Below are 17,659 nucleotides of genomic sequence, written 5' to 3'. Positions count from 1 at the left end.
TCAGAAATGATGATCGTGTTGGGAAGTGCTCTGTGTGTCCTTAAATTCTGTTTTTACAACACCGGCAAAGATCGTTTACACTCATCTTTTTCTTTTAGCGTTACTTATTCCAGCGTGCGTGCAGACAGGGTTGGTAAGTTTTCACAACAAAACCCGCCAAACTACTAGCCCAAAACAAGCCCAATAGCTTCTCGGGAGTATCTCCGTAAAAAAATGGCGTTTGGGGGGTTAAATGTGTGTTATTTTGGCAAGGTTGCTGCTAAAATTGTGATTCATAGGTCTATATATCCCATAATTGAGGTCGCTTCAACCCGCGGACATGGAAAACAACTGGCGGAAAAACCGCAGACTTGGCAACACAGTGCAGTTGAGTTCTGTTGACATTTGACAACTAACGTAATGCGTCGCTCCGCTGCTCTGATTGGTTGTTGGTCTGTCCAATCGAGGCCTTCCCTGGTTGGGTTGAAACACGCCCCATAATCACAGCCCAATGGAGCATCAGACTCATATTCTGACTAGAGCTGAGGATGACCACGGCAGGCTAGACAAACTCTGCATGAACAAATAAATTTGTTAGTTTTCTGGTCAGTAAATTCCATACTTTACAGGAAAAGGCAGGTGCCTAACAACTGTGTTTCTCAGCATTAACCACGGCCACTTTAAATATCTGACCAATCACACGCCAAAAAAACGTTATGTGTCGTGTTGTTCTTGCAGCCCCGGGAGCGAGATTTTTTTCTCTGTTCTTGTGGAGTATGTAGCGGCCTTTTTTCATGTTACTATTAAAGGGGTGTATGATTATGATTTGACTTGTTTAACTTTAGTGAGTGTGTAGTGTCACTGTTTGAGCAGAAACGACATCTGCAAAGTAAACGACGCTCAAAGGAAAGGGAGATATGTTCTCTTACAGAAATCTCTCTTTAAAAACTACAACAAACGGCTGATTGGGACTACAACGAGTGAGTGACATCACTAACCCTAATTTGCATAACCCCGCCCCCAGGAACATGTGGAGAAGAGGAAGAGTTGCTGTAGTCCAGCACATTTGGGAGTCGCTCAAGCTGTCGTCCGTCTTTCACATTTATTGATACAGTACGAACACAAACGCAATAGCATGTCATAAAGCAAGAGGACAACATAAGTTATAACCGCAATTAAACTAAACTATCCCTGTTCTCTCTTCATCCGCAGATATTATAACCGTAATTAAACTAAACTATCCCTGTTCTCTCTTCATCGGCAGATATTATAACCGTAATTAAACTAAACTATCCCTGTTCTCTCTTCATCCGCAGATATTATAACCGTAATTAAACTAAACTATCCCTGTTCTCTCTTCATCTGCAGATATTATAACCGTAATTAAACTAAACTATCCCTGTTCTCTCTTCATCGGCAGATATTATAACCGTAATTAAACTAAACTATCCCTGTTCTCTCTTCATCGGCAGATATTATAACCGTAATTAAACTAAACTATCCCTGTTCTCTCTTCATCTGCAGATATTATAACCGTAATTAAACTAAACTATCCCTGTTCTCTCTTCATCAGCAGATATTATAAGCGTAATTAAACTAAACCATCCCTGTTCTCTCTTCATCTGCAGATATTATAACCGTAATTAAACTAAACTATCCCTGTTCTCTCTTCATCAGCAGATATTATAACCGTAATTAAACTAAACTATCCGTGTTCTCTCTTCATCTGCAGATATTATAACCGCAATTAAACTAAACTATCCCTGTTCTCTCTTCATCGGCAGATATTATAACCGTAATTAAACTAAACTATCCCTGTTCTCTCTTCATCAGCAGATATTATAACTGTAATTAAACTAAACTATCCCTGTTCTCTCTTCATCGGCAGATATTATAACTGTAATTAAACTAAACTATCCCTGTTCTCTCTTCATCAGCAGATATTTTAACCATAATTAAACTAAACTATCCCTGTTCTCTCTTCATCAGCAGATATTATAACCTTAATTAAACTAAACTATCCCTGTTCTCTCTTCATCAGCAGATATTATAACCGTAATTAAACTAAACTATCCCTGTTCTCTCTTCATCAGCAGATATTATAACCGTAATTAAACTAAACTATCCCTGTTCTCTCTTCATCTGCAGATATTATAACCGTAATTAAACTAAACTATCCCTGTTCTCTCTTCATCTGCAGATATTATAACCGTAATTAAACTAAACTATCCCTGTTCTCTCTTCATCAGCAGATATTATAACCGTAATTAAACTAAACTATCCCTGTTCTCTTTTCATCAGCAGATATTATAACCGTAATTAAACTAAACTATCCCTGTTCTCTCTTCATCAGCAGATATTATAACCGTAATTAAACTAAACTATCCCTGTTCTCTCTTCATCTGCAGATATTATAACCGTAATTAAACTAAACTATCCCTGTTCTCTCTCTTCATCTGCAGATATTATAACCGTAATTAAACTAAACTATCCCTGTTCTCTCTTCATCAGCAGATATTATAACCGTAATTAAACTAAACTATCCCTGTTCTCTCTTCATCAGCAGATATTATAACCGTAATTAAACTAAACTATCCCTGTTCTCTTTTCATCAGCAGATATTATAACCGTAATTAAACTAAACTATCCCTGTTTCCCATTCAATTTGGCGTTACTTTGACTGTGAATAACTTTACATCTGAGGCGTTTAAAGACTCCATTTGTCCATTGTTTATTTATAAAGAAACACAATGTATAAAAGGCTCCATTACCTTGTATCTTATAACTATCACCCCGTAGAAGCATTTTTTGTTAAAAAATAGGCTAACAATTGCGTCATAACCAACGCGACTCTGTCGCACAGTAGAGAAATTACCGTATAGACAGGAGGAGTAGGCAGGCAATAGTTTACTGTCTATGAAGCAGTCGGGGGGAAGTGGAGACATAAAGTCTGATAAAGTCAAGGGAGACGCAAAGGGAGAAGCCCTTAGTGAGCCAAAAGCAACAGGACAAAACATTTAAACAACTTCATTCAGATTTCACTTTCCACAACTACTAGAAGACCTACAACTGACAGGTTGCTCACGTCACATCTACGTCCTCAAGCTCAGTCTGAGCCTGCGCAGTTCATTTAGCCATCAGGAAGTGAGGGCTTCTAATTGACTTCACTTTTCGCTGTTGAAGTCTATGGGATCGCTCGGTCCATTTCTTTTACTGTCTATGATATCAAGTGATTTTTATGGTCCTTTTTACATCATTTATTAAACGTCAAGACTTCGGTCCTCATTGTAACTGCATGGAAAAGTCTTCAAATTCTCTCCTTTTGTTTTTTGTGAAAAATATATTTGAGCAACAGGAGGGTCAGTAAATGAACTAGTCCTTCAAAATGCAATTCAAAACTGTGTGTTCTATGTCTTTACAGTGTGTCTGTTGTGTATCTTTTATATCTTAATTCAGGAAAAGGCGAAAGAACTTGCAGCTTTGCAGCCTGAAATGTAAGAGCAGGAACTTGTTTCTCATCAATTCAAAACCAGAGGAATTAAAATTCAATATCTCAGGCACGGCTTACATTAAAACCATATTTTCCTCTCTGTTCTGACACAAAGCAGAAGTGAGTCAGATGCTGACGCCTGGCTGATCCGGGGTCTGGAGCCGATGGTTCTGTGGATGGCCAACTCTGTCCAAATTCTTCACTTCATCCACCAGGAGCTTCCTCGTCTGCTGCGTGCGATCTCTGAGGACGAGGAGGAGGAGGAGGAAGACTGCATGGGTAGAGTTGCGTTTGTATGTGAATAATGTGATGCATCCGTTCAGATTCAGTGGCTTTCATCCCTGTGATTGTGTTTTTATTTAATAGCGGTGTTGGAGCTTCGGCTGTCGTCTGTGCGGTCGGCTAGCGAGGAGGCCATGACGGTCCTGGAGGAGGTTCTCATGTTCACCTTCCAGCAGTGTGTCTATTATCTCACCAAGGTCAGGCCTACTTAAAAGGATAGTTCACCCAAAAATTATTATTCAGCGTAAAAAAAAAGAAAAGTGATTCATTCAATAATGCTGATTAATTCCAGGAATGAAACAAATGCAGTCTTTATGAGTGAGTCATTGAATCATTCACTCAAAAGATTTGTTCAAAAACACTGATTCATCCGGTAATAAAACAAGTGAAGTCTTTATGAGTGAGTCATTGAATCATTCATTCTAGAGATTCATTCAAAAACACTGATTCATCCAGCAATGAAACAAGTGAAGTCTTTATGAGTGAGTCATTGAATCATTCATTCTAGAGATTCATTCAAAAACACTGATTCATCCAGTAATGAAACAAGTGAAGTCTTTATGAGTGAGTCATTGAATCATTCATTCTAGAGATTAATTAAAAAACACTGATTCATCCAGTAATGAAACAAGTGAAGTCTTTATGAGTGAGTCATTGAATCATTCATTCTAGAGATTCATTCAAAAACACTGATTCATCCAGTAATGAAACAAGTGAAGTCTTTATGAGTGAGTCATTGAATCATTCATTCTAGAGATTCATTAAAAAACACTGATTCATCCAGTAATGAAACAAGTGAAGTCTTTATGAGTGAGTCATTGAATCATTCATTCTAGAGATTAATTCAAAAACACTGATTCATCCAGTAATGAAACAAGTGAAGTCTTTATGAGTGAGTCATTGAATCATTCATTCTAGAGATTCATTAAAAAACACTGATTTATCCAGTAATGAAACAAGTGAAGTCTTTATGAGTGAGTCATTGAATCATTCATTCTAGAGATTCATTAAAAAACACTGATTCATCCAGTAATGAAACAAGTGAAGTCTTTATGAGTGAGTCATTGAATCATTCATTCTAGAGATTAATTCAAAAACACTGATTCATCCAGTAATGAAACAAGTGAAGTCTTTATGAGTGAGTCATTGAATCATTCATTCTAGAGATTCATTAAAAAACACTGATTCATCCAGTAATGAAACAAGTGAAGTCTTTATGAGTGAGTCATTGAATCATTCATTCTAGAGATTCATTCAAAAACACTGATTCATCCAGGAATGAAACAAGTGAAGTCTTTATGAGTGAGTCATTGAATCATTCATTCTAGAGATTCATTAAAAAACACTGATTTATCCAGTAATGAAACAAGTGAAATCTTTATGAGTGAGTCATTGAATTATTCACTCAAGAGATTTGTTCAAAAACACTGATTCATCCAGTAATGAAACGAGTGAAGTCTTTATGAGTGAGTCATTGAATCATTCACTCAAGAGATTTGTTCAAAAACACTGATTCATCCAGTAATGAAACAAGTGAAGTCTTTATGAGTGAGTCATTGAATCAAGTACAGTACAAAGTACAAATAAAGTGTTCCTCTTCCGCTATCTACTGGTTATAGTAGGTATTTTTAGATAATTTAAATGTTAACGTCCCAATGTTATTTTATGATACTCACATAAGCACAACAGGTGAATATAAATTAATGGGGCTAGCATATACAGAATTTAAACAATGTTTATTAACAAAGATTCGTGAGGAGGGCTTTCAGATAATTGACACAGGTGGAGAGCACTCAGCTAATCAACAAGAGGCGTATACACGCAGCAGTCGTACCTCTGTTCTGTTGACAGTTTTTCAGCATCCCTCCTCCACCCCTTCTCCACATTTTGCTCTTTTAGTTCTAACCACTTACACGAAGGGGGGGGGGGGGGGGTACTCTGGGTTCGGGCCAAGTTCGAGCTCGAATCCCTCCCCCTGGACAGCACGCCAAATACGCATTTATATTACTCTATATAATTATATGTAAGTGTGAACTTGTGAAACCAAGAAAAAAGTTTTAAATAGTGTTTAAAAAAAACAGGGCAACCGATTTAATTCAACTCTATCCAGGCCTAGACGCGTTATTCCTTGAATGTGCTACTTCATAGAAACACATTACGACAGAAAGATCTCAGAGACTTAAAGTGTTAAAATATGAATGATAGCCTCTGCATATAGAAGCTTTTGCAGTGCTGCTCACATCTAACAAGCTATTATATTACAATAAACATTAACACTTTATGAAATACCACTTCTATCGAGTCGAGATTCCTGAGAAGCCAACTAATGCAATCAAATCTCAAAATATGCAATCATTTCATCAGTTTCCCAGCAAGTGTGCCTGAAATACACTGAAATGAACAGGGTTCAGGCTTTACTTCCGCGTTCCTATGGAAGTCAATGGAAACGACGTAACTCTTTGGGCCCTATTTTAACGATCTGAAACGCAAGTGTCAAAGCGCGAAGCACAAGTAACTTTGTGGGCGGGTCTCGGCGCTGTTGCTATTTTCCCGGCGGGATAAATGGCTCTCAAATCTAAAATGGGTTGGTCTGAAGTAGCTTCATTATTCATAGGTGTGGTTTGGGCGTAACGTGAATAAACCAATCAGAGCGGCATCCCACATTCCCTTTAAAAGCAGCTGCGCAAGTTCCCTCATGGATCCTGATACAAAACATACTCCTACACAGATTACCTTTCGGCGTAATCTACGCTCACTCTCTCCCTCTCGCCTATCCACTATGGTTTCATCTTCACTCCTCCACCTGCTCAGTTCTCAGCACTGGACACTAACAGTGCTACTGACACTCTTTGCTCCACTCTAACATCCTCCTTAGACAGTTTTTGCCCCCTTTCATCCAGACCAGCCCGCCCCACCCCATCTGCCCCTGGCTGTCTGATGTTCTCCGTGAACATCGCTCTGGACTCAGGGCGGCAGAGAGGAAATGGCATAAATCTAAAAACAATACTGACCTTGCCTTTTATCAGTCTCTTCTCTCTTCTTTCTCTACAAATGTCTCCACTGCTAAAACAACATACTACCACAACAAAATCAACAATTGCTCTGACTCTCGCCAACTCTTTAAAACATTCTCCTCTCTCCTTTGTCCACCTCCTCCCCCTCCTTCATCAACTCTTACAGCTGATGACTTTGCATCATTTTTCACCAACAAAACAGCTCTCATTAGCAAACAGTTCTCCTCATCACTAACTGACACGCACATCTCAACAACTAACACGAACACGCTTCCATCCTTCTCTCCACTCTCCGAGGCAGATATTTCTAAACTCATCCTTTCCAATCACCCTACTACCTGTCCACTTGATCCTATTCCCACTCACCTCCTTCAGGCTATTTCTTCTTCAATCACTCCTGCACTCACTCACATTGTCACACTTCTCTTCACACGGGCACCTTTCCCACAGCATTTAAGCAGGCTCGGGTAACCCCACTGCTAAGAAACCCTCTCTGAATCCAGCACTTTTAGAAAACTACCGACCGGTATCCCTTCTGCCTTTCATTGCAAAGACCCTTGGGGCGAGTTGTGTTCAATCAACTCTCTAGGTTTCTTGAACAGGACAACCTCCTAGACAACAACCAATCCGGCTTCAAAAGCGGCCATTCGACTGAGACGGCCTTGCTCTCGGTAACTGAGGCACTGAGACTGGCAAAAGCAGCTTCCAAATCCTCAGTGCTCATTCTGCTGGATCTGTCTGCTGCTTTTGACACAGTTAACCACCAGATCCTCCTGTCAACACTTAAGAGGACGGGGATCTCAGGATCTGCTCTCCAGTGGTTCAGGTCTTACCTCTCTGGTAGGTCCTACAGGGTGTCATGGAGAGGTGAAGTGTCTAAGTCTTATAATCTAGCTACTGGGGTTCCCAGGGCTCAGTCCTTGGACCACTTCTCTTCTCCATCTACATGTCATCATTAGGTTCTGTCATTCAGAAACACGGCTTCTCCTATCACTGCTATGCGGATGACACTCAACTCTACTTCTCATTTCAACCAGTCAGTGTTCGTATCGCTGCCTGTCTGACAGACATTTCTGACTGGATGAAAGAGCATCATCTTAAACTCAATCTTGCAAAGACAGAATTACTTGTTTTCTCAACCAACCCAGCACTTCATCAAAATTTCTCCATTCAGCTTGTTCATCGACCATAACTCCATCAAGGACAGCAAGAAACCTTGGAGTTGTGATTGATGACCAGTTAAACTTCACTGACCACATTACTGCAACAGCCCGGTCCTGCAGATTTGCTTTATACAACATTAGAAAGATTAGACCCTTCCTATCAGAACAGGCTGCACAACTCCTGGTTCAAGCTCTTGTTCTCTCCAGACTGGATTATTGTAATGCTCTTCTGGCTGGGCTTCCAGCATGCACTATCAAACCCTTGCAGCTGATCCAGAATGCAGCGGCGAGAGTGGTCTTTAATGAGCCGAAGAGAGCGCATGTTACGCCTCTCTTCATCAAACTGCACTGGTTGCCAATGGCTGCTCGCATCAAATTCAAGGCACTAGTTATCGCCTACAAAACAACCTCTGGCTCGGCACCAATATACCTAAATTCACTTGCTCAGACTTACACACCCTCCAGAAGCTTGCGTTCTGCGAGCGAGCGGCGCCTCGTGGTTCCATCCCAAAGAGGCATGAAATCGCTCTCACGGACATTTTCCTGGACCGTTCCCACCTGGTGGAATGACCTGCCGATCTCAATTCGTGCTGCCGAGTCTGTAGCCATTCTTAAAAAACATCTTAAGACACATCTTTTCCATTTGCACTTGACCAAAACAGAATAGCACTTACTGATCACCACAGCAACGACCAAAAGCGTACACTCCGGGATCATATCTACGTCACTCATCCGGATTTGCGCCTTCAGGCGGGTATGTTACATAGTTATCATAACTATCAGAATCCAGTGTTCTGTACATTGCGTACGTGAGTTTTTGTTGTAGATGGCTATTGCTGCGCGTTTAGCTAGAATACAAAACCAACCCATTGGGCCACTGAATCTGCATTAACGACAACAGCTGGGGCAACAGCCTTAGTCCTAATGGGTTGTAGCTATCTTAGCTATCAAAATCCAGTGTTCGGCACTGTGCGGACGTGAGTTTTTGTTGTAGATGTCTGTCTTTTAAAAAAAAAAAAAAAAAAAAAAAAAAAAAAAATTGTGTATTGTGCTAATTAATTGAGATTTCTTACAGCTCTTACAGGTTTTTGGCCTTGTCTGTTCCGTTGCTTCTATTACTCTCCCCTTTTTTTGTAAGTCGCTTTGGATAAAAGCGTCTGCTAAATGATTAAATGTAAATGTAAAATGGATCGCTATTATTATGGCGTATTTACCAGACGCACGCCAGGAGTGGCTCACAGCCGAGGAGACTGATGTTCTTGAAGAGCAGTGAAAGTCAGATGTCCTTATATACAGATATGTCTTGCCACTATTGGGCAAACAGGTCTGATCCTTAATTACTACAGTTAGCCTGAATAATTTGTAAGCTAGATTTATGCCTATTTTTTCACATCTTCGTGGCACACCACAATGATTTCTGTCATCTCATGTGTTAATATTTTTTTAGTGTAACAATTTATGATTTGCAAAAATAACTGTTGCATCTGTGTAGATTTCATGAGCAAAGTGTATGCGCGTTGTGCACGCTATACATTATGGTCAAGCATGCGCCCTTAAAATAGCATAATGAACAACGCGCAACGCGCCGCTGACTTTAGACCAGTTTTTTTCTGGTCAGTGGCGCAACTGTTTAATGGAACAGCAAAATAGCTCCAGGGATTGTTTGCGCCGGAACACGCTTCCTCTGTTGCGCTGAACCGCCCAGGGAGCGCAAGTTTATTCACTAGATTAGCGACGTGCTTCTGTGGAGGGAAAAGTGCGCTTTGCGCGGGTGCAAAATAGGAATGACACATGCGTCGGTGTACAAAGGCAACTGCGCTGGGTGCAAGATAGGGCCCTTTATTTCAATGGGGACTTGACTTGGGACTATATTATGGGGAAGCACATGCGAAGCAGAGTGTATCACGCAACACAACCTATTTTTCATACAGAATGAATGGCGTGATATCTCTTCGCCCAATTAGCAGTGCTTCGCCTATGCTTCCCCATAATATAGTCCCAAGTCAATATCTGCCTATAAATCGCCTAGTCTTAATCTGCATTGCTATTTGTACTCGTTTTGAATACGCAGGCCACAAGAAGAAATTAGGTGGGTTTTTCTTTTTTTTCGGATCACTTTTGCTCGGGACATGCTAGCTGGCAACATGGGATTCCATTCATTATGCTAAGCTAAGCTAACGGCGACCCTGCCAAACTAAAACAATGCACTGAGACAAAAATGCATTCGCCCACATATCTAAACGTAGGAAAGAAGTAGAATAAGCCCTATTTCTAAAAACACTGGAGTGTTCCTTTAAGTGGACTAAATGATTAGAGAATTAAACAAGATGATTTAAAATAAATAAATAAACATATGCAAAGATAAGTTGTTCACATTAAGATCAACCATATGCAGTTGTAAAATAGATAGGCTGAGTTATGAGTTGAGTTATGGATTATGGTTACTTGAAGACACAGGTTTGAGTGAAGAATTCTCTCCTTAAAGTCAATGAAGTGAAATGGAGTCACCACAAGCGTTTATGTTTCATATAATCAACTTGATGGTATGACCGATTGTACATCAGAACAATAATCCGACTCCAGCTTCAGATAAAGGAGCGCTGTGAGCATGCTTGAGGGTGATGAATAACTCATTATCAGGAAGTCAGGTTAGCAGGCCTAGAAAAACACCGGCATTGTGAATGTGGTTGAACGCAGAATCGATCTCAAATGCTTCCAGATGTCTAGCTCACATGTGACCTTGATGGCGTGTGGATATGAATGAATCTATACGTGTCTCAGACTTCTGGATCGCACTGTATTAGAGCCGCATGATTAATTGTTAACAGATCATGATCATTTCAAACACCTACACGATCTTATTCCTAAATGATTCAGCTGATGTCTATTAGACATTCAGATCTGCGTTCTGAGAGAGAGCCGTTGTCATGAAACATTCACACCAACTTTGTCTTTTCAACCACACAGTATCAATGTTTCTACCTTACAATAATTCATGTTATGATGGAAGTACTGACATAAAATTGTATAGTTCAGATATAAACACTGACAGAGTTAAAGGACAACTCCGGTGAGAAAAGCCCCTCGGGGTGATTAACAGATGGTCAGCGAGTAGATCGTTCTCTGGGATGCGTTTTCATGAAATCGAATGTAAAGAGTTTTATCTCTAAACACAGATTAGCTTATAACGCTTGTCTATGGGGCACAGGGTAGTGAAATTAAACCGCTAGTTAATGCCACTAACAGCTCAAAATAGCCTCACACTAACACGACAGCATAATGAGGGTCCCTACATGCAAACCCAAGCATTGAGAACTTTGTAAGAGTACAAACAGTTTAATAAGAAGACACTTTATAAAGACAGTACATTACGCGTCGAGACTGTTTTCCAAGATGGCTGCCGTCTGTAAACGTGTAATGTTCTGTCTTTATAAAGTATCTTCTTCTTCAGCAAACTTCTTCGTTCATAGCCGCTGACCCCGCCGAAAGCCTGATCAGTGTATAAACCCTATGACCTAAAGTCCTAAAATGATGAAACGCATCCTCAGATGTATTTTACAAGCTGCAGTGTTTCTCACAGACTCTACTTCAATCTTCAGACATAATTTGGCAAAGCCCGGATTTGGGAATGATATGTATTCTTCATGGGAAAATCCTTAAACGTCTCGCCCTCTGGGAAATTATAATTCATCTTTGTTCTAAGAGATTATTTAAGAGACTGTTTGAATGGGTGCGATTTGATTTAGTGCAATGTAAGGTCCAACATTTTGATGAGGCTTTTCTGTGGAAAAGGAAAATTAGGTTTATTGGAATGTGAACTGAACTTCTGGCCAACGGTAAAACTGAAACAACAGCCGTGAGCTTAACATGTTTCTCCCTCTCATGTTTCACACCAATACGCTTGTGTTTGAATAGATGCACTTTAATTAAAGGGTTAGTTCACCTAAAAATGTAAATCCTATCATTAATTCCTCCTGTGGTTGGCCAGCCGTCAGACCTCCGCTCATCTTCACACACAGATGAAGATATTAGTGTTGAAATCCGATGGCTCAGAAAGGCCTTCATTGACACCAATGTCATTTCCTCTCTCAAGACCCATAAAGGCACTAAAGACGTCGTTACAAAGCCCATCTCACTACAGCGGCTCTACAATCATTGATGAAGAGGCCAGAATAGAGTTAGTGCGCAAAAAACACTAAATAACGACTTATATAGTGATGGGGCGATTTCAGAACAAAGCTTCGAACCGTTATGAGTCAGTGAATCGATTCATGATTCGGATCGCGTGTCAAACTGCTGAAATCACGAGACTCTGGCGATCCGAATCATGAATCGATTCACTGATTCATAACCGTTTGAAGCTTTGTTTTGAAATCAGCCATCACTATATAAGTTGTTATTTAGTTTTTTACGGGTGTTGAAAGACATTAAGGGTAAGTATGACTATTATAGAAACCCATAATGATGGTAATCACAGGAAAATTAACATTGACTAACCACACAACCTTGACTAATTTTTATTCATTATAAAGATGATCACATTTAGCATGCATTTAAGTAAATCATAAAGCATTTGATTAAGAAAGCTACTCGTGGGAAGTTTCCTTGAGGATAAATTCGTTTAGGTTTTCATCTTGGCATTTTGAGTCTGAGAAACATTTTTATTGACGGGCATTTATACTGAGAGTGGAAATGATTAAACTAAGCATCCACATGACGTTTTAAATGTTAAAAGCTTGGCAGATGTCCTTCTCTGAGCTTACGCAGAGCCAGCGCCCCATTATGAGCTCAATATTTTCAATAGGAAAACTGAATCGAAAACAAACACGAGTGGCTGGAAAGCGAACTGATGTTTTACGACTACAATAACAGGCTCTGTTTTCTCTGCTGAAGTTTAGTGTGTGATTGTAGCTGAGAAGGAAACAGCTGCTGGGCTTCAGCTCATAAAAGCCTGGTTTGTTGGTGATCCTCAGTGCCGGACACAATGTTCGATGAAGAGACATCACTGGATGTTTCAATATATGCATGTATATCATATTTTAATCAAAATAATTCTGAATACAGAAAATACAGCCAGTCAGCAAGTCACAGATGGAAGATGCAATAACAATAAAAACAGCTGGGAGTTAAAGGGAGAGTTCACCCAAAAATGAGCCTGAGATGTTTATCTGCTGACCCCCAGGGCATCAACATGTAGGTGTGTGTGTTTCTTCAGGAGAACACAAATGAAGATTTTTAACTCAACCGTTGCTGTGTGTCGGTCATATAATGATGTGAATGGGGAACAACTCTATAAGAGCAAAAAAAAACATGCTTAGACAACACACACACACCCTGCTGCTCATGACGACACACTGATCCGATCACACGAACCGATCGGTTTCTGAGAGAAACACAACAGCATTTATGTTATTTTTACCTCATATCAGACGAATCTCATCTAGTGTTCCCATCCGCTATTACTGCCGTCTGATACGGTCAAACTGGAGCGATCATAGATATATATTATGCAGATCCTCATTCGGCCGATCCATGCAGACAATAATGAGGATCTAGTATATATATATCTATGATCGCTCCAGTTTGACCTTATCAGACAGAAGTAACAGCGGATGGGAACACTAGATGAGATTCGTCTGATATGAGGTAAAAATAACACAAATACTGTTGTGTTTCTCACAGAAACCGATCGGTTCGTGTCTTAAAGGGTACTTCAGCGCTGGGAAGATGAATCTGTATTTAATCTGGGTCATTAATGAAGTAGAAATGTGAAATTATTTTTGAATTTGGTGCCTTCTAGACTGAGAAAAGACAGAAAATGTATTTTTGTCTCATGGGGATAAAAGACTACAATTCCCAGAATGCTTCACTGCCCTGTGAGGCCACTCCCAAAGCCGCCGCTACTGGATTACTGTGACTAAGTTCAGAAAGTACAATTAAATACTGAACGTGTGTTCAATATAACGATCGAGTCGCCGCGTGAGTCTCACAGCACTAACTCAGTCAGATTACATTTAACGTCATAAATGAGCGGATGAGCTCTCGTGATGAGAGCTGAGGTAATCGCGACCACACTCGCGGCATACATTCACAACGCCAGTTCAGTTCATGCCTTTGGAAGCTTAACTATCATAGAAATGTCATATTACTTTGAGAAGTTAAAAGACTTCCATTGCTCTCCATAGCTCCGTTTAAATGAGTGCCTGTAGCTGAGCTGAGCTGTGAGTGTGATCTCCATTCCCCATGCACGAGTTCAAAACATGAGGAAATGGCTCCCTCTGCTGGCTGGAGTCTTTGGCCTCTGGGCAAACATTTCCAAAGATGACGCAAATATCATCAATTTGCGTCACAAGAGGAATTTTTCCAGAAATAAAATGCATAAATCTCTTGTCTCAGGGGGATATAAGAGGGGGAGCACGATCATTTGAATAAACTTCAGGGTTTCTACTGATACAAAGCCATATGCTAATCGCTGAAGTAACCCTTTAAGACATCAGTGTGTCGTCACGAGCTGCAGGGTGTGTGTGTGTGTTGCCCAAGCATGTTTTTTTTTTTACTCTCATATAGTTGTTCCCCATTCACATCATTATATGACCGACACACAGCAACGGTACAGATAAAAATCTTCATTTGTGTTCTCCTGAAGAAACAAACACACCTGTGATGCCCTGGGGGTCAGCAGATAAACACCACAGGCTCATTTATGGGTGAACTATCCCTTTAAAGCTGCAGTCCAGTAAATTCTGCCTCTCTGTCGCCATCTCTGTTTGAAACCTGCAACTGCTGTTATTTGTTGAATTATCATCTTTATGTTGGTTGCACACACAACGGCTGTCTGACCTCACACACTCGTGTTTATTCACTCCTCAAGTGAACTGTATTAGTGGATAACGTAGGGAATAGTGATTGAGTTTTGGGAGGCGATTTCGGATTCATGTTGTATTTCATTCAGGAGTTGATGAACTTTACAGTTGATTTAACTTTTTTATCACACTAGTTTTAAAAATCTTACAGTTGTAAGTATATTAGTAGTATGTACATTTACGTTACAGTAAGAGATTGCACTTTGTGCACTGTAAAAAATGATATGTTCAATAAGTTAGGACATGTGTTTTTACATTGTTTTAACTCATCAAAATAAGTTAAGAAATGTTAAACTTTTTTTTTATAAGTTATACAAAAGGCAACTCATTTTTACAAGTCAGCTTAACATAATCTAAGTTGAAATAACTTAAACATCCAATGTCGATTGTACTAAAAAAATTCAGGCTGTGACTTTTTTACGTGGAAGCACAAATTTTAACTGAAGATGCTAAACAGGAAGCACACATTTTATTTAATTTTATATTTGATTGATTCATTTTCTCGGAAGTTGCAGCATATTCCTTTTGTAAAGCTGCAGAACCTGTTTAACTCAATGTTTTGTAAGTTTGAGCCGTGTGTGTTTATTAAAACGCGATGAGAAGTTAAATATCCCCAGGCCTTTCTGTGAAGATGATGTGTGCTTGCTTATCATAGGAAGTGATAAGAAACGACTCTTTACATTAAGGTATAGGACCCTAGTGAGAACAGGCCAAACACTATGGTCTATTAATGTGGACCTAGAGACCATAATAGGCCTATTAGGTCTAATAATAGACCTGTTATGCCTATATATTGGCATAATAGGTCCCTTTTCCTATTCATTTAGAGTGAACTAATCCTTTTAATATATGGAGTCTATTGTGAACTGATCAGTGAAATTACATTATCACTGAAAACTTTTAGTTTCAGTTCCCAGATTGAAAGGGGAGGCAGTTTGCTTGTACGCCTCACTTTTTCCTCCAACCACTTTATGGTTTTGGGTGGATACTTTCTATGGAGCGCGACCTGCCAAAGCGGACAACGGTTGCCAAGATGGTGTCAGCGTGAGACGCGTCTCCTCCACAATCCATACATCTGATCCAAATGTAGCCTGGATTCAGAAGTCTGCACTCGATTACTCTGAACAAAGCCGCCATTGTGTTCCTGTGTGTGTGTGTGTGTGTGTGTGTGTGTGTGTGTGTGTGTGTGTGTGTGTGGGCTGGTAATCCCTTCGTTACAAAATGTCCCCACAAAGATGGCAATATCCGAAATCCTTGTAGGTTTAGGGGCAGTGTGTGTGTGTGTGTGTGTGTGTGTGTGTGTGTGTGTGTGTGTGTGTGTGTGTGTGTGTGTGTGTGTGTGTGTGTGTGTGTGTGTGTGTGTGTGTGTGTGTCTGTGTGTGTGTGTGTGTGTGTGTGTGTGTGTGTGGGTGTGTGTGTGTGTGTGTGTGTGCCACATACAGGAGGGCCGAGACGGAGAACACACACAGGCTCTTCTTCCAGGGATTCCCACACTGTATATCACTGAGCCAGATGGAAATGTATTTACATGCTGAATATGGAGCGTTGATAGCAACTGAGATGTCAGTAGATGGCAAACTCATGTGTCTCATCTTTCTCCAGACAATGAACATCTTTATTAGAGTCGTTTAGGGCCGTGAAAGCATCGCAGGATTGCAGACCAGCGGGAAGGAAGGAAGGATGAGAGATGAAAAGAGGTCATTGTTTGGTCATTCGGTCAGTGACCCTTAACCTCTGGGCAGAAGACGATGGTCTTATCTTGGGCATTTCTCAATGATAGATGACGATAGATTGCCGGATGTCCTCCTTCTTTTCTGATAAGAACTATACAGACTATCTTGTCTTTACAGTCAGCATTAAGTTGCGCTGGTCTTTTCTCCCCTACTGCGAGTGAATCGCTTCTCAAACAAGAACAAATGTGGGCGGGGCTTGATTGTGTCTGTGGGGAGCTGATTGGCTGTGGTTTGCTATTGGTGGATCTCCTGTGAATGACAGGTGGCCCCGCCCTCGTCATCAGAGACAGAGATGAAGTTATTCTGATTCAATAATGATGTGCACTGATAAATTATTTGTAATAAACTATAATATATATAGCCTATATATATGTATATTTTCATGTATGAAATGTGAAAATGTTTATGCAGCGTAGTAAACAAAAGAATTGAAAAAAATGTACTACCCTTTACTTGACTTTTTTAATTTATATTTTTATTTATAACATTAATACAAATTAACATATTATCTGATAATGTTTCATTTGTATTCAGACAACAGAGTGTCGTTTAACTCAATATTAGAATAGTTTTAGACACAAACTTGAATATAAACATTTAATAGTAATTAAAATTATTTTAATATTTTTTTAATTATAAGATCATTCTAAACCAGCTTTGCAGAGGTTTAATTTAATGAACTATGACATTAAATAAAAATACATTAATTAAATAAATAAATAAAAATAATAATAATAATAAATAAAATGAAATGAAAAATCTAAATAAAATTATAAAATTATATAAATAAAAATAAAATAAAAAATATAATAAAAATAATAATTATTAATTATTATAATTGGACAATAATCATAATAATAATAATAATAATAATAATAATACAATATATTAAAAATAAAATAATAATAATAATAATAATAACAATAATAGATAAAATAAATTAAAATTAAAAAATTAAATCAAACTAATAATGATAATAATAATAAAATAATATGAAATATACAATTTAAAATAAAATAATGCATTTTTCTTTTTAGATTAAAATCCTTGCCGGCCAATTTGGAATCAACAGCTGTTTCTGGAAACTATGAAATGACAAAGAATAAATTAATTAATTAATTAATTAATTAAAATC

At 39.1% G+C, this 17,659-nt stretch overlaps 1 protein-coding gene across 2 annotated transcripts in view; it reads left to right on the top strand.

Annotated features, from left to right (window-relative positions):
- The window catches only part of radil2b (Ras association and DIL domains 2b), a 47,190-nt gene that overhangs the window by 12,475 nt on the left and 17,056 nt on the right, over nt 1-17,659 (top strand). For both annotated transcript variants that reach the window (XM_067430222.1, XM_067430221.1), the window contains exons 6-8: nt 3,436-3,473; nt 3,585-3,748; nt 3,836-3,948. In XM_067430222.1, coding sequence (XP_067286323.1) covers nt 3,436-3,473; nt 3,585-3,748; nt 3,836-3,948 — 315 coding nt within the window. The remainder of the gene's footprint in view (nt 1-3,435; nt 3,474-3,584; nt 3,749-3,835; nt 3,949-17,659) is intronic.

Source organism: Pseudorasbora parva, chromosome 21 (assembly GCF_024679245.1).
Source record: "Pseudorasbora parva isolate DD20220531a chromosome 21, ASM2467924v1, whole genome shotgun sequence".
Taxonomy (NCBI): domain Eukaryota; kingdom Metazoa; phylum Chordata; class Actinopteri; order Cypriniformes; family Gobionidae; genus Pseudorasbora; species Pseudorasbora parva.
The sequence above is the reverse complement of the archived record's forward strand: the minus strand, read 5'-3'. Positions and strand labels throughout refer to the sequence as shown.